We start from the raw sequence: 26,693 nt of genomic DNA, 5'->3' as shown, positions 1-26,693 counted from the left end.
ACTTGACAATATTTTCACTAACAATATGGAAAACAACATTGTGAGCGGAATATTAATTAATGACATCAGTGATCACCTACCAGTTTTTGCAGTTTATGACACTAATTATAAGAAAAATCAGCATGAAGAACAACTGAGATACAGACGTGTAAGGACAGAAGAAACTATGACTGCATTTAAGAACGATCTATTAAATCAGGACTGGGACAATGTGTACAAAGAAGCTGATATTGATATTGCATATGGCATATTTTTAAGAATATTCATGGAGTTGTACGATAAAAACTGTCCAACAATAAAATACAACAGAAAGCACAAATATTCAGATAGACCATGGCTCACTAAGGGTTTACAAAATGCATGTAAAAAGAAAACTACACTCTATAGGGAATACCTAAAACAAAGAACAAAAGAAGCTGAAAATAAATATAAAAAATACAAAAATAAGTTGACCAATATTATACGTGTATGTAGAAAGGAGTATTATAGTAAAATATTGAACAACAATAAACATAATATGAAAGGAATATGGGATGTTTTAAACGGTATCATTAAAAATAATTCTGGACAACAAAGTTATCCACAATACTTTATCGATAATGGCAATCTTATGGAAAACACTGCTGATAAGGTCAACAGCTTTAATCATTATTTTGTAAATATTGGACCAAAACTGGCAGAACAAATTCCTGAGTCACTGCCATCAGTAGAATGTAGTGAAAACCTGATTGATAGGAACCCTAACTCAATGTTCCTCACATCAGTGGAGGAAAAAGAAATAATTGACATTGTACACATGTGTAAATATAAAACATCTACTGATTGTAATGATATTGACATGAAAATCGTCAAGAAGGTCATTGAAGGAATTGTAGGACCTCTAACATATATTTGCAACTTATCATTTCAGACGGGAAAAGTGCCAAACAAAATGAAAATAGCTAAAGTTGTGCCGCTGTATAAAACCGGGGATAGACGCCACTTCACAAATTACAGGCCTGTTTCTTTACTACCACAATTCTCCAAAATCCTAGAAAACCTGTTTAATAAACGATTAGACAAATTCTTAGATAAATATAAATTACTCTCTGACAGTCAATATGGATTCAGATCAAAAAGATCAACATCTCTGGCATTAATCGAATCAATTGAGGAGATTACGAATGCTATAGATCAGAAACAGTATGCAGCTGGAGTATTTCTGGATCTCGAGAAAGCATTCGACACAATCAATCATGACATATTAATTAATAAACTGGAACGGTATGGGATTAGGGGGGTTGTACTGCAATGGGTGAAAAATTATTTAAGTGACCGGAAACAATTTGTGAAGCTGGGTGTCCATTCCTCATCATGCTTGGACATTGCTTGTGGTGTTCCACAAGGCTCTGTACTGGGTCCAAAATTATTTATTATTTATATAAATGATATTTGTAAGGCATCTGATATATTAAAATTAGTATTATTTGCAGATGACACAAATATTTTTTGTTCTGGGGGGAATCTAAAGGAGCTGCTGGATACAATTACTTCAGAAATGTGCAAAATTTAAAAATGGTTTAACAGGAACAAACTATCGCTAAATCTAAGTAAAACTAAAATTATCTTATTTGGGAATTCCCTTAGAAATGCACAAGTGCAGATTCATGTAGATGGTGTGGAAATTGAAAGAGTACTTGAACATAAGTTTCTTGGTGTGATTATAGATGATAAATTAAACTGGAAGTCTCATATAAATCATATACATAACAAAATTTCAAGAAGTGTCTCAATCTTGAGTAAAGTAAAACACATTCTGGACCACAAATCACTCCACATTCTCTATTGTTCCCTGATTGCACCGTATTTGAATTACTGTGCAGAGGTTTGGGGCAATACTTACAAATGTTCGCCATCATCAATCTTTATATTACAAAAAAGGGCCATAAGGATAATCCATAAAACTGGTTACAGAGATCATACAAATCCACTATTCTTAAAATCAAAAATTCTAAAATTCACAGATCTGGTTCATTTTCTCACAGCACAAATTATATATAAAGCAATAAATAACCTGCTTCCTGACAATATTCTAAAAATGTTTTCTAAAAGGGAACGGGGATACAATTTGAGGGGGGAATTAAATTTAAAACATCCTCGTATCCGTACAACGTTAAAAAGTTTTTGCATCTCTGTGTGTGGAGTGAAGCTGTGGAACAGACTAAGTAAAGATATGAAGCAATGTCCAAGCATGGCGCAGTTTAAAAAGCGGTTTAAGGATATGGTTTTTACAGGGTACAGGGAAAAGGTAGAGATTTGATAGGGTGTTCTTGTCTAATATTTTCATGTGTGTGCGCATGTTGGTATGGGTATATATATATATATATATATATATATATAATTGTAGGTTGTGTATCCTTGAGGTGTTAATGGGGTTATTGAAAATGTGTATATGTGTGTATATACGTATGTATGGATAGATAGAAACAAATATGTGTATATATTAAAAAAAAAAATTTACACATAACATATAATGTAATTGCAAGGAGGTATTTCTGTAGTCTATTGATACTAGATAGTGGAAAAGGGGTGGGATTAAATAAGCTTATGCTTCTTCCTGCTCCTTTTTGAACATGGACGTTATTTGGAGTTGTGGTTGCTCGTTTTCCTTTTGTTTGCTTTGTTCATTTATCTCTTTTAATTCTATTTTTTTATACTTTTTCAACATGTTCAAAATAAAGATTCAATCAATCAATCAATCAATCAATCAATCAATCAATTCCATTATAGAAAAGTGATAACATTTATAAAATGTGATTGGCATAGAAGGTGGTTTTGTTGACCCATCCATCCACCCCAACCTCCGCCTTAAGCAGTCATTGTTGTTATGAAGCACTGGCTGAAGTTACTGTTGCTGTTTTACACGACTGCTAGAAGTTGTTTAATATTTCCACAGCAGTAAATCCTTTAACACAACCACTAAATTGTGTTTCTCTGCTGCTCTAACATTTTGTTTCTGTTTTTTATTTCTCCTTGCTACTTGAAAGATCATAAAAATGTGAACGCTGGTATCGAATCTTAATTTCTGTGGACTAGCATCAGTTGTATCTTGATTTTTGTTTGCTTTGTTCTCCTGGTGGAAAATCAGAGCTATTGCTTCTAACATATTAATCAGCGACGCCAAATATCATCTGTCGGGAGTTTGAGTCCAAATCTATCAGCGTCGTCCTTCAGAAAGCCTCGTCAGCTGAGCGGTAATTATCCAGCGGTGAAGAGCTGAACCACAGGAGATGAAGCATGATATCAGAGCAGTTATCCAGGCGGCAGAGGATCAGATCAGGCGTTTCAGCTCCCAGCAGGCCTTTCTGCCCCTCAGGAGCCTCACTGGTTTAGAGACATCAAAGAAGCTGTAAGCAGCCCAGTGCATGCTGGTCGATATCCAAACCAGCAATACTCGCTCTGCCGCTGTTCACGCCTTCCTCCTCTGTCCTTCTCACTCTTCTTCTCTTCAGTTCACCTCATTTCTTCTCATGGTTTACTTCTCTTCGCATCTCATGTTCTCATGCTTCTTTTCTTCTCATCTTTTCCTTTTCGCAATTCTCTCATTGATCTTTACCTCTGTTCTTTTTATCCTCTGATGCCCTCCTTCTTTGTTGCCCTTTTCCTTTTTCTCATTTACCTTTCAATCCCTTTCCTCTAACCTTTGCTTTGTTCTCTTCTTTTAATACTCTTGAATCTTGCTTTGCACTCCATGCAACCCCTTTCCTTTCCTTATACTATCTGCTTCTTCCTACTTCTTCCATTCTTCCTCTCCTCCTCTCCTCTCATCAATACTTTTGATTTCCATATCTCCTCAATAACGAGCGGTGGAGAGATGGACAGAATCATATTGATGTGTGTGTGTGCTTTTTTAAAGGGTCACGGTTGTAATTAACATACTGCTGCTCATTTGGTCAAGGTTTGCATCTCATACAGACTCACATGCAGACACACGCTCTCTCACACTAACAAACACACTATACATATCTATAACAGTAAACCAACACACAGACAACACTGTGCAATAGAACGTGTTCGCAAACGCACATTTTATCATCACAGTAAGCAGACACACCTATCTCCATATGAGGACACACACGTATAGATTTGCTACAGCGATTTGTAGGCGAGGTGAAAGCGTGGGTGCACAGATGTGGCAGCTCAAGTAATTTCCATCAGATTTACCTTCTCCCCACAGCCTCCTTCACTCTGCCATTAGTTTTCCAGATAGCTCTCAGTGAAAGATATGAAAACAGCGCTCAATGTATAAAATATTAGAATTGTCTTCTTGATGATCCGCAGTCACAGTTAAACCTGTTTTTCCAGATGTAATGTTTAAGGTCTGAGTGGAAAGAATGAATTTTATGGAGTTGCTGTATGTCTTCGGTTTTATGTAAATCACTTTCAGCTCGCTCTCTCTTTGCTTGATGTAGCTCGCACGCTCTGTGTAGTTCGATTGGATCCAGGCTACATAAAATTCAGGTCGCAGCTCCAGTTTGACCTGTGCGGGGTTGTGTTCGTAGTGGATTTCTCTGTGGAAGCAACTATGCCTGTGGTGGACGGGCTAAAGCTACAGACTGCTGAAATATAGATACATCAGACATGAATGTCAAATCAGTTAATTACAAATGCGTTCACCCGCTACATGAGGCTATAAGAGCTGGCCGAGTGGTGGAGTTACAGGCAGGTGCAGCCTTCTCCCCCCCACGAGCTCACGAGACGAAATAAGGCAGTTAAGGGTGGTCCTTCATGTGAAATAAACTTGATCCAAAGAGTAGAAGAAAACTTAGCGATCAATCAAAAAGAAAACCTAGCGTAGCCCCATGGCTAAGTGCAACACTGATTCCTCCTGAGGGACCGGCTATGCTAAAACTACACTCCTGGAGCTGTTATTGGAGAAGTAAACCATACATGTCCATGCTTATTTAAACCACATGCATGACATGCTGGCTTGATTCTTTAAAATCGTCGAGGTGAATGTGCAGCCTGCTCTTTCTCGGTTACTCTTGGAGTATTTTCCCATTCTTTTTGTCGGTCTCCCTTCCAAGCGTCGCAAGTCCTGGACAGCGAGTGTGAGTTTTAGCTGGGCAGAACTGTGCGGACGCAAAATTTGTATCAAACACCCTTAATGCTTCCCTTTTGTTTTTGTCTCTAAAAGAGGTTTAAACACTTTCCTTTCTTCTGTCTGATCCTTGCTTTGCAATCCAAAGTGTTTACTCCCCCTTTCACCTCCCTTTGAAGACTCTTTGTTCTTCTTTTAAGCAGTCTCTTCTGTTCCTCTTCAGGAGTGAAGTGGATTTAAAGACAGAAATCAATACTGGATCAGGTGCTATTTCACATGGATTCTGTGGATTTTCCTGCTGATACATTTCACATCATATGGAAGAAAAAGAGGATGTTTATGCAATTTAAAAAAACAACAGAATTTTTGTGTGTTTCATTTTTAGTTAGATTAGTACAATCTTGTTGTGGATCATCAAGGCTTCCGCGCATCATAAATCTCACTGTTGGCCAGTAGATGGCAGTAGCTCTCCACTGACTAACAAGCTGCTGCCTTCTTTTTTCCCCCTATCTTCTGTCAGTGTGTACATCTATCTGTGTACTCCCATGAAGGGCAACGTGCCAGTGATGGAGACATACGTGTTCAGCTCACTAGAGTCATTCATACCACTTCATCTCTTTTGATCTCTTTTCCTTCTGCTCGTTCTGGCTCTGTTCCCCTTTTCTTTCCCCAACTCTCAGGTTTTTGCTTTTGCAGTCTTGTTTCTCCTTGTCTCTTCATCAGTCTCTTCGTCACTTCTTACTTTTCACCTGTCTGCCATGCACTAGTGTCATTTTTCTTCTCCTCTCTCTTTTAAATTTTCTTTCCTCTCACTTCTTCCTCTTTTCCATCTGTGTTTTGATTTCTTTTCTGCCTTTATATGTGTATTTTTAAAATCTTTTCTTGTCTTCCTCACCTGCTTTTTTTCGGTCTTCCTGTTTCGTCTGTCTTCTCTTTCCATGCCTTCACTCTCCTCGGTGCATTTTTGCACATCTTTAAGTCCTTTGTTTGTATTTTCCTCCATATATCTTCCTCTCTCTTTCCATTCTCCTTTCCTCAGTATTTGTCCAAACGTGTGTTTACTTGTTTCATCCTGTGGGTCTCGTTTTTGTTCTCTCTCTGTCCTTGAATTAATTCATCTGGAATCAGTTCTTAAACACCAGCCGGGCGCTCCCTCGCTCCCCCCCTTTTGTTTTTTTTATCCTTCTCTTGTACTCTAATCCTGTTCTCTTCCAATCTGTTGCTTTTTTTCCCTTTTCTGCCTTTCCTCTCCCTGTTGCATGCCATTACCTGTTGGACTTCTCCCTTTCTTGGTGTGTTTTGATGTGCTTCTCTGCCATTTTCTGTTCAAACTGTTTGCTGCTTTGTTTTGCTCCTCTCTTCCTTCCTCTTTTTACACATTATCGTTCTGTCATCTCCCAATCCTCTGAAGTGTTTAGTGTGTGTTGTGTTGTTCTGATGCCTTTCCAGCAGGCCCTGGACATCAGCATTTATACATATTATTAGTTTTTGTTGTTGTTGTTTTTGTTTTTTTAAATCATAAACTGAATTCTCGCTCTCCTCCCTTGTCCTCAGTATTTCGTGCAGCAGTTGGACGGGTTCATCTCGTGGCTTCAGGAGGCGCTGGACAGCACAGAGAACTGGATTCAGCCCAGACAGGACCTGGATAGCCTGAGGGTGTACCTCGACACACACCTGGTGAGAGCACCAACACTCACACACTTGCCTTTGTTTCTTTCTTTTTTTAAACGTATGTGAACCCTCATTAATACAAAGCAACCTCAGCCTCATCCCTTAAAATGAGTCTAAGCCCTCAAATAGAAGTGATAACACCAAAGGGTCTTCATCGGCATTGCGTCATTGTGTTCCTCGCAAAAATTCAAGCGCACGAACCCGCCGTCAAGGCTCGCACACATTTGAAGAATAAACGTACACGACTGCTACGTGCAAGCACATCTGTGCACACATTCCACACACGCGGTTGCATAAACACATATTTGCATACATGCATATGGATGTGCCCACATGACACGCACGCACACAGACACACACACCTGTCTTATTTTCAGAATCGGTTACTTCTAGCTGCAGCTATTGGAACCCGCTTCTTCACAATCAAGCAACCAAAGCTGGTAAAGCGATGATAGGACTGTTCTCTACTTTGTCATGTGTTATTTCAGTAGCCCTACTTACGCTGTCAAAACATATCAGTGACATCAGTGACAGAGATGGGAGTCAGCACAGCAAACAGAGCACACAAATGCTGCTGAGAAAAGAAAAGACAAGACAATGAGCACTGTCCAAGCTGTGTCATCAACACTCAACCATCACCCTTTAAAAAAACAACAACTTGTCTTAAATGGAAAGTTTCTAAAAAAAAATAGTGCATTAAAAACTTTAGTGTTTCTTATTTGTGTCATTTATGAACTGTTACAATATGGGATTCTCATAAAACATGGTAAACATTAAAGTGATGAGGTCAGTCAATATAAACCTTCCCAAGTTTCTGTTCAGACCTTTTGTTTGTGAGGGAGAAGAAAGCTAACTTTAAAAGCCTCTTCCTTAAACTTGTTTTTGGATACTGGATGAATTAAAGTGCTGCACCAATGCCCAGTAGATCATAAATAAAGTTTATTGTAAAATATTGAACCCCCACACAAAGCTGCTCTAGTAGAATCCAAAAAATACCGCAGGTGGGCGGGGCTTCTGCAGAAAAATATGATTTTTTTTTTTATTATGTCATGCTAAGAGAAAAAAATGGAAAAATGAATAACAGATGGGAGATACGGGATAAACAGACAAATTAAAATCCATCCGCTCATTCATCGTTATAGGAAAAGCATAGGTAGAGAATTAAACTTGTTACAACTAATGCAGTGAGACCGCTAAGAAAGGCTGATTTATTTCCTTCAAAACAACTATTCTTGAGCCGATGTTGACCAGTGCTCAGTTCAACAGATATACTTACTGGCTAAGGGGGTAGAGGTCAAAGCTTAGGATTTTCTGCCACCTGTAAACACACACAAATGGTTTTAGAAAGGGATAATTGGAAAATAACAAACCCTGGAATGAATGCAAGCTCTCATTTCACTGTCACAGCTTTTATTCTGGCTTCTTTTTTTGTGTTCCAGTTTGTTTTCATCTACATCTCTTTTTTCTTCCTCCTTCTGGCAAAACCTTTCCTTTATTCCTCTTCCCACTTTATTGTTTTATTTTCTGATCATCTGCCCCTCCTTTTTCTCTCCTATTTTGTCTTTTTTGTCCTTTGTCTCTCTTCTTTCTTTTAAAAAAACTCTATCTTTATCGCTTGTCTTCTTTTGTTTACTCTAACAAATAGGAAACAAAAAGGCTCAAATAACTCTGCCTGTGTTTTGGTAATTTACTCTCACACATGCTCTGAGATAGATCAGTAAGTGCTGCAACGTGTATATGAGCACACTCGCACATACAGAGACACACACAGATGAGGAGCACTTTGGCAATTACTCACGGTCTTTATGGCAAACATATGGGCTGCACGCACACACACAAACACAGAGGAGCACTCGTTCAAGACTACAAGACATGAACATGCATATCACATCAATGTAAAAATCCCGGTGTTGCCCAGTGCTGAGCATGTGCGCGCGCGCGCGCGCACACACACACACGCACACACCACCATCACCGGCAGATTGTGTTTGCATTAAAGTATATAAACACAGATACATATACACAAAGACAGGCATGTGTTTTAGCACACGCACACACGTAGAGGTGCTATTTGCATAAATTTGCATGTTCCTAGACAGATTTCCAAATCAGCATCTCCATATCCGTCCCTGCAGAACAGCATCCTGCACGCAGATCAACACACACACACACACACATAAACACACACAGTATTTTCTTATCTAGATGCACTTATTTGTGCTGTATCTGTGGGTGTGTGCGCATGCTTATTTGTTGGTTTGTTTACACGTGTCGACTTTGTTGTGGTTGCCAGCAGCGCTAACGTTAGTGGCGGTTAGCTTCAATTAGAATTCCCGGCTCTTAATTGGCGCGTCTTGTTAAATAAAGCAAAAGCGGATGAAAAGGCATCGCTAATAGGACTTTGAAATGCTACACTGTTGATAGCATGTTAGCTAACTGACTCTGTGTTTGTGTGTGCGTGCCGGGGTTGATAGTCACACTTGCACTTTGTAGTTATTCGTGTGTGTTTGGGTGTATAATTGTGTGTGTTTGTGTCTTTCGTTGATTACTGCCGAGTAGAGCCAGGTTCTGTCTCGCTTCCCTTTGTCTTTATATCTCTCCAGTCTTTCTCTGACAAAATGTGTTTACATTTACAAGACCTTTAAGACATTTTAGAGGAAATGGAGCTGCTGAGTAGATTAGGATTGATGGCGGCGTTCTACACGCCTTTAAAGTCACAGGCAGAGAGTCTGTAAGAAGACTTAGGTGCTTGAATCCCTTGGCCATAGTTTTTTTTTCTTTTAAATATCTAAAAACTCCATGAAGTCATGAATTAAAATTCCAAAGGAGCAATAAGGAAGGCCCATTCAACAGCACTTCCTCACGAAACTCTACAACAGAGATGTCAAACTCATTTTACATCGTGGGCCACGTACTCTCCACTTTAATCTCAAGTGGGCCAAACCAGTAAAACTGCCTTTTTTTCTCAGTCAAAAAATGTATAACTACACATTTAACCCTGTTTGATGTAAGAAAAGAAGTGTTATTTCAGTAATACGACAGTTAAAAATCCAAAATCGATGCCCTCTTTTTCCAAAGCTGTCCAGTGGACCAGATCGAAGTCTTCCTCAGCTCATTCTGGCTCCTGGGCCTTATGTTTAACACCCGTGCTCTAGAAGGACCACGACAAAGTGTGTGAACTAGCAGCAGAGGTGGCATCTTTACATCTAATTACCCTTAAAATGTAACGTCAACAGGGCTACTTAAAGATATTCCATGAATATCCTGGAATGTCTTAAACATCCTTCAGGTGCATCCTACTTAGATTCCTATGACATAATGTGTGACCTGCCTAGCTACTTAACATAGTCACATCCCAAGAAAATTTGAAATTCAAATGCAAACTCAAGAGAGCTATAATGACCTTTACAGTATAACTATAAAATAATATTTTGGTGAGTGTGTTTTAATCAGTAGCTTGGAAAGCTGAAACTAGGAATAGTTGTCTTTTAAAACAAATTTAAAACATGGATAATTTGATGAGCAGTTCATGTTTTTTGTCTTTTTCTAAAGGCTCAGTAATTTCTCAAATCAGCCAGCTGACTGCTGGGGACTACTTTCAGTGGCAGATTATTTCACGTTTGACGTTCTAGCGAATATCTGGCCCTGGGGCAGCATGGTGGTACTAAATAAACTGCAGTCTGTGTATCTGTGGCAATAAAGGAACTGCTCACCCAGTCCAACAGTGGAGCTCACTTCATTTGTGTTTTAAAAAAATCATTTTTGCACAAAACAGTTCAATTGCAAAGATGAATAATAAGACACATTGCTTGTTTTTCTTTTTCATGCTATTTTATGACAATCAACAACATCGAATATCTACTTTCATTATGCTTTACTTGACCAAAGTAAGTCATGTGAATATAGCTTTCAGGCGACAGGATTGGTCTTTTTTCTCTTTCTGTTTTTCCATTTCTCTGTCTCACACACATACTCACACACACTCTCTCTCTTTCTCTATATTGCTTTCTGTGCCACACATAAACACACACACAAACACACACAGCTCCAGGGCAGCAGTGGGTGGAGTGGAGTTGCTTTCCCAATTGAATATTTGGTCCAGCTGGCGTGTCTGTGTGTGTGTGTTTGTGTGTGTGTGTGACTATATGTGTGTTTTAGGGCGCGTGGAGCGAATAAGCACAGGTCTTTCCGGAACCCCGGGGAGATCAGTGAGGCAAGAGGACACTAACGCACACTCATGCACATGCACACACACAGACACACAGACACAAACACACATACGCACACACAGGCTGCTCTTTGTAAGGCGCTAAGAGATGGCGGCCAATGAAAGGCCTATTGATTGGGTCTGATGGGCGATCCAGGCCTTTGAATCCCATTACCAGAAGTAACACACTACTGGTGGCAACATAAGGGGAGGATATATATATATATATATATATATATATATATATATATATATATATATATATATATATATATATATCTCGAGAGAGAGGGAGAGAGAGAAATGTCTGAGATTGTGTTCAAGTATAATGTGCAAGATTAACAGGCCACCACTTCAGAACATATTCATTTAGCTCGCCATCACCACTGAAGCATTGAAATAACAGCAAAACATCTGAAATCTTTCAGATAACAAACAACAAAAATATCAACCACAGTTGACTTTGAGGCTACCCCTATGCCTTCATCCACTTCAGCAGGAAGACGAGGATTAGTAGTAGTAAATGTAGTAAATGAAAAAAGAAGCAAACACCAATGAAAAAACAAATCTAAGACCACAGATTTCCTTGGCTGGACTGACAGTAGGGTGTTACTAATCATAATCATGGTGGTAAACAAAATAACCTGGAAGTAGTTGCACAGCAAATATGGGGACATGGCTCTGACAATGTCTGAACCATCTTCTGCGACCAGCTGGAGTGAGGGGAGGGAGATGGGACAAAAACACACTTTGAAGGCAGATCTGAAAAATGTACTGTAGCGTACTGTAGCCATGTAGGCTATTCTCAGTACAGGAAGGTACTATAGATGTGTAAAGCAACTAGCCATGAATATGCCTGTGAAGGTTCTCAGTCATCCAGGTCATTGTAGTCTAAGAAGCTCTTGACCTCTATATTGGGGAAACCAAACTGCCACTTCATGAACGCATGGCACAACATAGAAGAGCCAGCCGTCCTTTAGATGCCTGTCCATCTGCATCTAAAGGACAAAGGTCACTCTTTCGAGGATGCCAATGTTCACATTTTGGACAGAGAAGACAGATGAGGAATGAAAGAAGCCATCTACGTCCACTGTGAGCGACCATTTTTGAACGGAGGCGGTGGCTCACGACACCAACTGTCTACCATCTATAATCCAGTTTTGAGATCCCTCCCCAGACGTCTTAACGCCCACTCACATCTTGGGCCATCTGACCTCAGGAAATCACATAATAGGGTGGGGCCAGGTTTCACAATGAGCTCACCTGAAATCTTGGTTGACTGTGACCTACACCCGTTTTCACACCTTGGCTCGTATGATTAGGTAGAGGATCATCAGGGGGTCCATCATCCTTTTGGGGGGACACTCAGGAACAGGACCACACCTCCAAACACGCTCACCGGTTGTCATCTACATAGGTTCCCCCAGTTCTGCAAGCTGCTCATTCTCGTTTACGTGCCCCTCCCTCCCTCCTTGTTCTCAATTCTTTAACTCCTTCATTTCTATTTAGTGCATGGGGATCTGCCAGGCCTGGGAGCCATTGCCAGTCCCCTTCGAGGCCTTCCCCAAACCACAGCTCAATTCATGTCAAAGCATTCACTTTTACCTACTAAAACGCTGTCAAACCTAAAATGAGAACGTGGGACCAGCTAGTTAAATCTGGGACTCTCCACCATTTGACCCTAGAACTGAAGAAGCTTCTCGGATGAGAGGTGAAATGTCTTCAAGCAACTTAAAGAAGTCCAGACGCTTTTCTTTCCAAGCTCTTTAGACAACTAGCCATGTAATTAACATAAATTCTGTGTTTTCCAATAGTCCAGAATACACTCTTTCTGTATTTACTGTTGTTGCTCCCACTGCAGACACATCTTATCGCTGACTGGACTGAACATTCTCAGGTGGTTTGTAGGGATGCATTTTGGTTCACTTGGAGTTCAGTTCGACACAGCGTATTTCTATATGTATCCAGTATCTTGTAGGTGTAGTATGAGAGTATGAAGAGAGGGGAGTAGAAGGAGGAGAAAGAGAGTTGGTAAAGAAAACCAGTGAGGGGCAAGAGGAGGGTATAGAGTGGGCTCAAGAAGAGATAACGATCGAGGGAGACTGAAGGCGGACAGGAGAGTGAGAAGAAGAGAAAAAGAAATATAGAGATTGAGATGAAGATGAAGACAGGAAGAGGAACAAGCCGTATGAGGGAGGTAGGGAGAATAAAATAAAGGGAAGTAGCAAAAAAATGAAAGAGAGAAAGAAATGTAACACAGAATTTCATTGCTTAACATGAAAGAAGTGTGCAAGAAAATTCATATCTACAGAAAACAAAGGAGATTGTAGGCCTGGGTGAATAAACACCCCCCCCCCCCCCAGGGGATCCAGTCATACTGCTATAGTTTCTGTCAGCTCAGTATGAATGGAGACAATTTGATCATCATTATTAAAAAGACTCTTTGATCAGATCTTGTCTCATCAACCCAAGCCTGTCTGCTGTAAGTGTGTGTCTGATCAGTGCAGCTCAATACACCGTCTCAATGTCAAACCTCAATGTCATCTCAGCATCAGCACTGCACACCTCTTAGCGCCTCACTAATACGGCAGTGCTAAAAGCTAAATGATATTAGGTAGGCTTCTGAGGCCATCCTACTCTGTGCTTCAGGCTAATATGCTAATGCTAACAGGTAATCTGATCATCCAGGCTTTGAAGCAGCTCACCTCTCAATTGCACAATGTGTATGTTAATCAGAGCGGGGAGTCATAACATATGAGGCCAACAGCCACAGCAGCTGAGAAGTCTCCAGATTCACCTTCTAACTTTTAAACTGCGATGCTGCTGATTTTGTTTTGCTGTTATTCATTTTCTTATTTATTTTACTCTGTTTTGTTGTTTGTGACACGCACTTCATAAATAAACTTTACTTACTTATTTTTCTCACTCAACATAGATTGTCAGATGTCATTAACCAAAGATGCTGAACATGTGTTTGTGTGGTCTAAATATCCTTAAACAAAGAAGAAAGATTTTTAAAGCCATAATATCAAATAATTTGTTTGACAAGTAAAGTTAAATTCAAGTTAAATTGAAGTATTTATTAGCATCTGCGTCCACTTTCTGCACCAGCTTGATAACTTGTTTGTTAGCTTTCGCTGCTTTATCTCAACCTTCATTGCTGCTGGTGCGCAGTTATTAATTCCTGTTAATTTACTAAAAAGACACAAAGAAAGGCGGGAAGCAACAGATGGGAATTTACCATAGACAGTACCGTAATATCACTGATTGGTTTCTTAAGTCCCATTTCCAAACCTCAACATTTTCATTGCTACCATCTTGGTTTCAAACAAACTGTGACTAACTGTGAAACTGCTTGGTCACTGACTTGTCAATCACCAGTCATTACCCAAATAACATCCTATGGATAATTTGTTCTGAGAGTATGACCAAGAATTACAAAACAGATTCCATTTTTTATTCTGTATGACCCAGAGTCAGAGACTGCGGACATTAAATTCTTCAGTAAAATATTTACAGAGGTGAAGACAGAAAGTTGTTTTCCCAGACTTCCATAGGACACACAGCTGAGAGAGAGGGTGTGACAAAGGATGTGAACGCTAGGTGGCAAATGGTGGGAATCTTAGCAGTAACAAATCAGGGATACCAAGAGAAGGGAAGCTAAACTCAGTACAAACTGCCTAGGTAAAACAGGAAGTAAGTAACAAAAGAACACCTAACACAGAGATGGAGACTTAACGGGGGATGCAGGATTAAACTAAAGCTCAAAATAATACTACAAACAGGAACAAAACTAAAAATAACATGAGAATATAAACACAGCAAAACTATTATGGGAATATCAACCCAAAAGAAAACTATTACAAGCAATAGAACCACCAAATATATTATATACAAGATTCACCACATCTGTTTTTATACTGTATGTAGCAATTACAAAAGTCCCCATCTATAGTGGTTTTTAGTAAAATATCACCGTTTTTTGATGGCTACTTCCTGCTGATAAAAGTCGAGGTTGAGATTTTCTGTGTAGACAATCCTAGACATTGAGGTAGCTTTGATTTCTTTGAGGCGCAACACTCTTATCCCTCCTGACAATACACATTCCTGAAAACAAATAAATAAAATAAAACCTTTGAAAGAGTTATCTCATGAAATTTGTCACAGCTAATGGGTCTTTTATTTTGTAATCCATAACTTTTACACACTCTCTTCTTTCTGTCAAAAAAGTAAGTCTTTATTTTCTTTACACTACTTCCCTCCTTTTCTCTGTCTGTCTGTCTGTCTCTCTCTCTCTCTCACACACACACACACACACACACACACACACACACACACACACACACACACACACACACACACACACACACACACACACACACATAAATACATACACACAGCCTCTTATTAAAGCCCGCTGTCTGACATGCATAAAAGCAGAGCTGCTCTGCATGCCTTATCATGGTGTGATTGATGGTTGGCTGTTCTACTCTTATCGATTCTATGCTCTCCATATATTAAACGGAGGAAACTGAGCCGAATCGCTTGTGGAATAAGGCGCTGAAATACGATCGCGCTCTGATAGCCTGGCTAATCTGCACAACCTAATTCATTCCTAACATCAGCCCAGCCCTATCCCAGAGACGCAGACAGTCACGCTGTGTTTTCTGTAGCGCTGATAGATGTATTTTATGTTTATTAGCTGTGAGGTATTTCACCAGCTTATCTGGAAATTAAGTGGGGCAGAGTGGCCGCTGAGTCTGTAAAATTACTCAATCAGCCGTGAGATTTGGAGTAATTTACAACATTTGCAAGGCAGTAATGATTGCAGAAAGCAGACAGTCATGTTTTGTTTGGATAATGCTGATATATGAATGTGTTTTTGGGAGCACAGTGAGGAGATAGTATAGTTGATGGTTTGAGTTTTCCAAGAGATACTTTATTGTTTATCTGTGAAATGTAATATGTGCAGGACAGCTTCACCGCTATCTGCTCACATCCTTTTAAAGCCGGAGATGTGTGGTTTTTATACGACACAAAGAACTACACTAGTGTAAACCTGTGGCTAAAGCACGGAACTAACACATCCTGGGTTGAGGATTCAGTTTTTGGCACGTGATGATCCGACATTCACGTCAAGATATTTGGGAAACATCTGTATCAATCAAGGAGTTGGTTATTGAGGTGACACTGAATGATTTTATGATGAAGCTAATCCTCTTTTCCACATACATTGCTATAATCCTGTGAGAGGGTTAAAACACTTTATCCCATTTGTCTCAACTGTGTATATCCTACTCCATAAATATTGGTGGTGTGGCGGTCTGACCTTGTCATGTGTTGACTGATGCCATCACCTGCCCATCCCTCATGGCAGGACTGTCACAGGCTGAGTTCGCACTGTCTGCTATTTAGCAGGGTTTGCAATACAGTGTTTCCAACAGAACTAGATAATATATGTGGCAACAGTGGGAGTTCACTCATATTTTCTTGAATGTTACCTCTAATACTATAGCTTATTATTTGTGATAATAAATAACTGATCAGATGTATCTTCAGTAAGTCTCCCAGTCTCAGAGTGAACTCTGATTCTGGACTGCAGTCCTGCTGAGTGGCACATGAACTCACTGCACATGAGTAGCCTTCCAGTTCGCAGCAGAGCTCTAGAGCAGACCAAGGACTTTCTGGAGAAACGGATGAAGGATTTCAAGTCCCACCAAAGTAACAACCTAGAGCCAGATTTACAACATTCACATTCACTTCTATGGGCAATTTAGAATCACTTATTAACCAAACCCACTAACTGAATGCCTTTTTGGACTTTGTCAGTTAAACCTGACACTTAATTGTATCTCAACCAGTTATTACTGCCATCACTGTTCTTTAAAGGGTTTTACACTCTTATCCTGTTTCTAACTATAATTTCATTGGACTGAAAAAACCCCACCACACAGTCTCTCAGTCCTCTTTCTCTCACCGTCTCTCTTTTTTGCTATGATTTAAAACTTTTGAGATAGATTTGCAAGACCTTTGCCATCTTGTGTCTTTTGTCCCAGTTTTATCCTATTTTAGCAACGTGTCTTTACCACAACCTGGAGAAGCAGCTTTAATGCACTGATCTTTCAGGATTTTTCCCCAATATATTGATGAGTATTGTTTCCATTTAATGCACACTACACTTCTTACTGTTATTTTTTATGTTGCATGAAAATCGTGTTTTCATTTTTGCACAGCATGTGCAGTGTACAAATTTCTCTTGAGATCAGGCTGATCGGACTGCATCACAAATACACACATACAAACATTTACACCGCGGGTGTGTGTGTCTCGAAAGCACTGTGTGTGTGTGTGTGCGTGTGTGTGTGTGTGTGTGTGTGTGTGTGTGTGTGTGTGTGTGTGTGTGTGTGTGTGCGTGCAGCATTTCCCACTGCAGCACAGCAGGATGTCAGGAGTGGTTAAATTGTGAGGCCTCGGCACCTTGAGGCTGTCTCTCACACACACACACACGCGCGCGCACACACACACACACACACACACACACACACACACACACACACACACACACACACACACACACACACACACCATGTTTTCATATCTTTGTGGGGACATCTAATTGATATAATGCTTTCCCTAGCCGCTTACCCTGACCATCAAAAATGAATGCCTAACCCTAACCCTTACCCTAACCTTACCATAACCATAATGAAATAATCCTGACACTAAAACCACATTTTGACTCTGAAAGATGCCTTCAAACTCGTGGGGACCGTGTTTTTGTCCCCATAAGTGTCACAGGCTGGGTCTCTGACCCAGCGCTCTGAGTTCATGTTTGTATTTGTCTCATTTTGTTATGTGATTTAGTTTGTGTTATTTCCTATCTGCCTTTAGTTTAGGCAGTTATTGTTCCTGGGTTTTCTATGTTTTGGGGTTTTGTATTTATTCATCACGTATTAGGTCTGTTAAGTTGTGTTGTCATGTTTAGTTTTAGTATTTCCTGTTTTATTTTGACAATGTCATGTGTTCTTTGTTCATTGTATTTAGCTTTCCTCTCCTGGTCCTGTCATTAGGTTTATGTCTGTCAGCTGTTCCCCCATGTGTCCCCACTTCCCCTGATCACCTCATGTCTGTATTTAAGCCTTTTGTTTTCTTCATGCCATTGTCGGTTCGTCTGTTTACCTCAGCCATAGTTCTAGTTTTCGTCTGTTAATTCCACGTTAGTCTTAGTCTGTTTATCTCACCAGAGTTACAGTTTTAGTCTTAGTCTTTGCCTGTTATTTTCCACCTCAGTTATAGTTATAGTTTTTTGGTCTTAGTACCCTTAGTGTTTTGCCAGTTTAGTGTTTTGTTTCTTAGTGTTTTGCCAGTTTGTTTTGGTTTCCTGGTTTAACCCTGCCGTCATTTAAATAAAACCTCACCTTTCTGTTAAACCTTACTACTCCTCATCGTCATCTGCTTTTGGGTCCTGTTTCCACACACACACACACACACACACACACACACACACACACCACCACACACACACACACACACAAGCTTGTCTTTATCACTTCAAAAGACATTGACTTGCATTCTCTTCCTAAGGACAACTAACCATCACCTTAGCCTGTACCTCACGGTGTCCTATTATTAAACCAAGATTTCATACAAAAAATCTCACGGTTTACCTCATGTCAATGTTGCAACTTCCCAAAATGCAACAGTGTAAACACATTTATGAGTAACAAAATATGAGTAATACAACAGCACATATCCACACACACGCACACACACACACACACATACGCATCAGATCAAAAAAAGGCTATAATGGTGTTCAGAGACCTGACTGGAGTGTTTCCCAACATCGCCTCAGGCAGCTCTGTGCCTCCATCCATCCATCTATCCGTCCATCCTTCTGTCCACCCATATCATAGCTTATTTTTTGCTTCTCTTTTATCCTCCCTTCTCTTTGTGTGTTTCCTGCTTACATTACCACAATTATGCTTTTTTTTCTTGTCTTTGTTAATCTGCTACCCTTCTCAGAGAGAAAATGATTTTCACAGTCAAGTGTTGTTTTTAAACCATGTTAATAAGAAAATGAAGTTTACTGCACAGTAGTAACCGTCACTCACAAGGTAGCCACACCCAAAATTCTCTCCTATGTTGTTTGTTTTACTCAAAATAGCATCAGACATTGTAAAATGAATATCATGCCCTATTAGGTGATACTTAAAGCTAGCAATTTAGACTACAAACGCAGCAGAAACCTGAGGTGATATATCTAGTTGAGGATTAGAAACATGAAACACTTCTTTTTACAATCACTGGAGTCGCCGCCCTGCTGGACTTTATAAAGAATGCAGGTTTGTTTTCATCTTGTCTGATGAACTCTCTGGATTCTGGTGATGATCTGCATCTGTTTCTCTATGTGTGTTTTAGAGTTTCAAGCTAAACGTGGACAGTCGCGCCGCTCTGAAGGAAAGCATAATGGAGGAAGGCAAAGCGCTGCTCACCATCATCACCTTCCACCATTCTGGTATTTTCTTGCACGTATTCATATTCTTTCACATATCAAATATGCACACACACACAATAACAGGATACACATTGAAACACACACACACAGGTGGCCATAATGGAGCCCCGACCCTATTCCATTCATTATTAATATTTGGATTAACAGAGCGACCTTCAGAGAGGAGACCTCATATGAATGTAGCCGAAAGAGAGACTGGGAGAGATAAAGACAAAGAATGAGATGAGTCGGGAGAAAAGACGAAGGAAAGAGAAAAAGAAAAGAAGAGCAGCAGGCAGGGGAAAGAAACATTGAGTATACAGTAATGGCGTATTTTTTCAGAATTTTTGAAGCTAAAGATGGAAAAGAGAGAACCGAGAAAGAGAGAAAGCTGTGTTGTTTTCAAATATCTGAGCAGTAATAGTGTGTTGGGATTTGGGAATATTTGTTGCTTACCAACTTGATAACATAACAGACTTACTAAGATGAATAATTACAAACTAAACAACTTGAACTACAGATTTCTGAAGAGGTTTTGATGAAAATGGTCCGATGATGGGGATTGTTCTGCCACTCATGTATCAGATTTCTAGAAAATCAAAATGTGCAGAGATAATTGATCTCTAATGAACATCCCAGCAGAACTCAGTTATTCAGGGCCAGATTTCCAGGGAAGACAGAGAAGAGTGGCGTACACTCTGTGGAATAACCAGACTACAGTCACCACGAGCACATGAGTGATAAATTTGACTGATTATGGTTTGGTCATTTGCATCACTTTTTGATGTTATTATGCAACCGTATATCTGGAGACTTTCCTGAGGGACCTCTAGTTTGTAGCAAAATTAGAGACTCGAATCATCATTCAGCCAAGACAATAAAACCCATGATTTTAATGCCATTTGTCACCTCGTTAGCATGCAGCCTATCTGCAGCCTACAACACAGGAAAAAAAGCTTAAAGATTAAGGATACCAACAGGCCTATGGGTGGAAACTGGGATTTAGCCCAAGGGAAGTGAAATCTATCACTATATACACTAGAAAATATTCATGACTTCCAGGAATTAGAATTTGTATACCTTTGTAAAGTCTGAATAACGATAAAAACCTGCCTTTGCGTCACTTTCATTGCCACTATCCTTGTTCTTATACTTTCTGAAAAGCGTAAATGAATGTAGTCACTAATGACCTATGTTTTGTAGGGGTGTTTCAAAGGTAACCCATCGATTTAATGGATAATTAGCGTTTATTTCAACCTGGCTTAGTTCCCATTATCGTACACACTTTGCACTCTGCGACTCTGTTGTAGAGATTCGTATCAGAGCAGCTGTTGCAAGATACCTGCAGCACTCAAAAAATGTCATTTTCTGAGCCACAAAAGCCACATTAAAAGGAAAACGCTCCAGGCCGAAATAAGCCGGAATTATCCTTTAAGGATGAAAATAAAAGTATGACGTTACATTCACTTAACATAATGTGGATTTAAAAGTTTTTTAAAAGATATTGTGGTCTTAGAAAAGCTCTTCTTTAGTCAGATAGAGGAATGGAATTATGGGTATCATTTTTCTCACCGTAACTATCCCAAGTCTCTCTTTCTCTCTTTCATTATTATCCTCTCCCTGTTTGTCTTTCTCTGTGTTATCCATGGCTCTCTCTCATTTTTTCAATTTTATCCCTATGTCTGTCACCCTCCAGGTCTGAAGGATATCCTCCATATGGTTTCCAGCCAATGGGATCAGCTCCAGCGGCAGATCCGGCGCCAGCATAGCTGGATGCTCCGCGCCCTCCGCTGCATCCAGGCCCGCCTCCTCTATACCAACCAGTTACACGAGCCCTTCACAGCCCCAGGGGACCCGTCAGCCAATTGGCTGCCTTCTTGCCCAGCAGACGGCCTCAAGGTAAAAATAGCAGCGGTGGTTTTTATTTTCTGTTTAGCTTCGAAGCTTTCGGTTATTCTGCTCATCTGCTTATTGTTTGTTTTTTATTCCTTGATTCATATCCCTCCATTTCCTCCCTGGTTGATCCCTATTATCCCTCTGTCTTACTGTCTCTCTCTCTCACACACACAGACACACACAGTTGGACTCAGTTGCTCAGTGTATAAATTTCATTTTTATTTCCTGGCAGTCCCAAAATTTGGATCTTAACTGTGCAAAAAAAGCTGCCTGAAGCCTACATCAGTATCTTGTCAAAATAGAATACTGAAAACTTTTCATATATATTTTACACTTCAAACTCTTTATCTGACCTTTAGTACCTTCATTCTTGTCCATCTGCTCAGACTTTAACTTTCTTCTACCTTTATCACATTTTTTCCTTGTTTTTCTTCCCTCCTGTACGCGTCTACCTTCAGCTGTTTTATCCCATTTTCTTGCTGTGTTTCTAAAAAATTTTTTCCTTGATTAAGTTTATTACTCATTTCTGCTCTGGATATATCCTTTTGTAAACAGGTCCTTCCCTTCTTCCCTCTTTCCAACCTGTTGGGCTTTCATTTCCCTTCCTTTGATCCATTTTCATTCTTTCCTCATTCTCATTGAATCACTTTCATCTTGTTTTATTTTCTGTATTTCTCTCTCCTTCTCTTTCTCCTGCTCCCCTCCTTCTTCTCCTGCAAACCTGACTCTGGTTGTTTTCAGATTGTTTAGTTGCAATTAGAGCTGCAGCAGGCTGATCACTGTGATCAGTCAACAGTGACAGCCATTAGCCAGCTACCACCTCTGTGTGCGTGCGTGTTTTGTGTACATCTTATAGTGAAAGTGTAATTTTGTATGTATGCGTATCAGTGTTTTCCTGTGTATGTGTGTGTGTGTGTGTCCATTAGCTGCTTGGCCACAGCACATTAACAGTCCATTCATTATCTGTGTGAATCTCTCTCTGCACTTAATGCTTTGATCCGTAAAACCCCCAAACAACAAACTAAGGTGTGAACCCACTGAATTATTACTGTTCGCTGCTTCAGAGCACAAACACACACAAGGCATGTCAGCATCACAGGTTTCCCATACTTCTGTGATATTTTAAATTATTCAGTGTGTGTCTGTTCTGGGCAGGTGAACAATGAACCCAAACTAACCGATGTACAAATCCTGCAAGATCCTCCATCTGTAGGAGACAATCTGACTTCCAGTGTTGTAACCAGTGGTGCTTTTAACTCTTTCTGGTCGACTGTCCGCCCACAAAACAACATTTGTGCCAGTGTAGAACCTATAGTCATGTGCTAAAATGAGCAGCTACATAGAGAGGTGTATGTGCTTTGGATTGGGTGAAACCATACACTATATATAAAAGATAAAAGTTGCCAGAGTGATGTCATTCTTTGGTTTTTTTTTAAGGATTTCATCATATTTAGCAACAGAGTGGAGTGCTACCTTTGCAAAAAAACAAGCCCCTAGCATTAGCTGACTAATGCTAGGGGCTTGTTTTTTTGCTCTAAAAATATACAGGCAAATCAACCAGGCACACATAAATTCTAATTAATATAAATATATAAATACACTGGAATTGCATTCACAGTATGGATTGCTATAATAATAAGAAATGTATATTATTTGTCACTTAATATCATTAAAATTATAACTTAAGCCTCAATAATGTTGAAAGAAAGACACAAGAAATAGAAAGTGGATTTTGCATAAAATATGAAAAATGATTACTAAAAAGTCCAATGAGAGTCCTGAGAGAGAGCTAACAAGAACATTTGTTACAAACACAAATGAAGGTAAAATGGCAAACTGACAAACAAGCTGAAGCAAAACCAGACTCAATCTCAACAAAGGGGGGCCTAAAAGACAAAGTGGGAACAAACATTAATTAAATTAACTAAAAGCTAAAGAAACAGCAGCTAGTGACTTCTACTTAAAATGAATTATATTTCACGATTTATTTTGGGGTGGGGGGAGACAAGCTTAAATCATGTGGCGAGCATTTGAAGGCAAGTAAAAGCCAAGTTTAAAGTGAACCTTATCTACTGGTACAAAGGATGAAACCTGGACCTGAGCCCAGGTCAAGAACAAAGTTATTCAATGCAAGTTGGAGTTGAGTTTAAAATGATTCAAACCCCTTCTTATTCAGGAGGAGTCCAGTTTACAAGTTTTTTGACTAAGTTGCAGTTCATTGAAGCCAGGCCTAAGTTTATTCTCAGAACATTCAACTCAAGTCTAGACTAGGGTCAAGTTAACAGCGAAAACAGTGAATTCTTCCCAAGTCAAACACGAATGAAGACTCGTTAAAATAATGAAGTCAATTTTATGGAATCATCAAGACCTCGTCAAATTAATAAGTTCATTAACAGCAGAATTTCAACCAGTATTTTCATGGTATACAGATGTATTTTTTAGCCCTGTTAGGTAAATCTCATATAAAGTATGTAGACAGCTCCAGGTAATATCTTAAGACGTTAGAGACAGAGTTTTGTCTGTTGGTCCTCAAAATAACTCAGTAGCAAGCCTCATATCTGGTGATACCTAAAAGGAAAACGATGATTCTTGCAAGATTGATGAGTTTGTGTAGTGCATTCAGCAGATACTTTCCTCAAAGCTATGAGATCTATCAAACATGTTCAGTTCTGAGCAAACAGCACACGCGAGTGGATATTGCACTTTAAGACTGTATTGTATTTTGATGTATATTTTAACAAGAAAATAAGACCATCATAGACAACACCTGAGCTCTTTCCGGTGCGTTCCAGTGTGTTGCTGTTCTTGTTGACCGGCTTTCGGGAATGTTTAAAAGTCACATTGTAGTAGAGTAGATATCTCCAAAGTTAGCTACAAGTAGATCTCAAAGTTAATGACCACATATTTTTAATGTTATGCTGTATATACCTGTGATCAGGAAGCACAGCAATGTGAGCGCAGAGGGATTCAGTAGCTTGCTCAGTGCATTTAATGTTATGGATAATTGGTAACATTTCACTTTTTTTTTTATTATCACAAGTCACATGAATTCAGCACCATCAGACAGCTTGATAATGTGCAGGAAATAAGAAATAATCTAGCTTTACTGTGTGTTCATTATCTGCCAGTGCTCTTTAATGACAATCAGATGCATGGCCTAATTACTGCTACACACACATGTGCATGTGTGTGTGTGTGTGTTTTGAGGGAACAAGGTCAACCAAGGGCATTTTGTTTACATGCTTGCATGCATCTGTGTTTATGGGCCTTGGTAAAAAAGAATGATACAATGACCAAGGGCAGAGGGTAGGTAGATGCACTGCAGTTCATTTGTTGTGCATGTTTTCAGAGCAGTAGTGGCCATGAGTATTTATTAGTGTCTACATATGTGTGTGTGTGTGTGTGTGTGTGTGTGTGTGTGTGTGTGTGTGTGTGTGTGTGTGTGTGAGAGAGAGAGAGAGAGAGGGAGTTTAAATGAACGTAACCTTGACTAAAGGGCAAAATAAAGGGCAAATTGGAATAAATTTATCAAATTATGAAGCCTTGTACAATATTTATAACCAGCGGATTCACTATTCATTACAAAAGATTAAATACCAACTTGTATCAATAATTCATCCTCTTAATCTTCATTTTTAGTGCAATTAAGAGCAGAGGCAAATGACATATTTCACACCCGGCTCGAGATGGTTAGCATGCAATTTAGTGACTGTGACTGCTTCTCTGTGGGCTGCTGGTGCCTCTGCAGCTGGATATGTCATATAATTAGACACATTTATCTAAATGCATTATCATCTGCAGCAAATAGTGACAGCACTCATAATATTCCTTAACTTTTTGTAACAGTTTTTCTAAAAGAAGAAATATAGAAATCTGGTCATGAGCCAACAACTTAAACGTAAAAATAACCTGTAACATAATTTGAGGGTGAAATACCCCTCTGTTCTTATTCCCTGGATGTGTGAGCTTTGGTTTTGCACTTGGTGTCACTTTGTTTTCACTGTGCTGCTTAGTTTTAATTTCTTATTTGGTATTTCATGAGGTTTAAGCACCAAACGTGGGTTAAAATATCCCCCTTCACAGAATTAACATTGCATGTTGACAAATTGTGGTAAAGGGTACAGAGTGACAAGTGACCCCATCAAATGCATGTATAATGCGCTATTATACATTATGTACAATACTGTGTGATTAGGACTTCATAGTGGCTATATAGGATACAACCAAGTCAATGAGCAGTGCATTAACAAAAGGTAACTGGTTTTGTTTCCAGTGTACAAATGCTGGTGCTTTCCAGTGCTGAACTTATATTATTAGCATTCAACCATTTATATTAACATAGGAGCATTTCATATGAACACAGTTTGCCTTTTTGTGGCAAATATTAAAGTGGCTTTGGTGCCATTTCATTTTTAGTTGTAAGTTCAAAAAATAATCGACTAAATGCTGAAAAACTCAGCTATGATCTCTGCCATGTAATCAAAACACAAACAGAAAGATTTCACCATGTTTACCATGCTCTGTTGAAATAAAAAAAAAAAAAGTCAGATTCATGGCAGCTTTACCATTTTTCTCAAGTAAGCTTGATCACTTAAGACTGACTTGCTTCTTAGGCAGCTGATATAAGTTGCATTGCACTTTTGGAAACTTGAAGGTTTATATTTTTGCTTTAGCGTCGTTCATTCTGTCAAATTTCAATTTCTGACTCAGAGCATTTTGTCCTTGTTCGCTCCCCCTCTATTAATTCTTAGCTGATATGGTCGCCGTAGCAACTACAGGTGTGGTGTGAGGTCATAAAATTAGGCTGAGCCTTAACAAGCCTCCGAAGACTAATAGCGCATGTGTGTGTGTCTCTTGGTGCTCATAAGAGCTTGTTGTTATTGATGGAAACATATGTCGCTGACAAGGTTGAAGACTTTTTTGTCTTTCCGTGGTGCGATTTTTATTTATTCTGCTTTTGACTTTCATGCTCTTTCTTTTCATCAATGAAAGATAGAAAATAATGACTTTCCCCCCAATTTTCCATCCCTTCATTATCCCTTACCATTCCATTGTCCGTCTGTCCTTCCATCCATAAGTCTCGATATCTGTCTCTCCTCTGATTTCCTCTCAGTTTAAATCCCTGCAGACCTTTACATTGACACAACCTTCTTTGACTCATGATGTCTTTCCTTGTACCGTTCTTTCACTCAAGCTCCATCTTTGCCTTCATCATCCAGCTCTGTCCCTTCCCTCGCCTCCCTCTCTCTGTCCGTTCATCTAGAGAGGGGTGATTCATATAAATGTCAGGAAATATCAGAGCCGGGGTGGTTGGATTAGGCAGCAAGTGGAAGATACACTGA

At 39.5% G+C, this 26,693-nt stretch overlaps 1 protein-coding gene across 1 annotated transcript in view; it reads left to right on the top strand.

Moving 5' to 3' along the window:
• akap6 (A kinase (PRKA) anchor protein 6) overlaps positions 1-26,693 on the top strand; it is a 223,063-nt gene that overhangs the window by 59,810 nt on the left and 136,560 nt on the right. Inside the window, exons 11-13 of the mRNA XM_026151733.1 lie at positions 6,635-6,757; positions 19,380-19,476; positions 21,152-21,354. Coding sequence (XP_026007518.1) covers positions 6,635-6,757; positions 19,380-19,476; positions 21,152-21,354 — 423 coding nt within the window. The remainder of the gene's footprint in view (positions 1-6,634; positions 6,758-19,379; positions 19,477-21,151; positions 21,355-26,693) is intronic.

The sequence above is a fragment of the Astatotilapia calliptera genome, chromosome 19 (genome assembly GCF_900246225.1).
Source record: "Astatotilapia calliptera chromosome 19, fAstCal1.2, whole genome shotgun sequence".
In the NCBI taxonomy this organism is placed as follows: Eukaryota; Metazoa; Chordata; class Actinopteri; order Cichliformes; family Cichlidae; genus Astatotilapia; species Astatotilapia calliptera.
The sequence above is the reverse complement of the archived record's forward strand: the minus strand, read 5'-3'. Positions and strand labels throughout refer to the sequence as shown.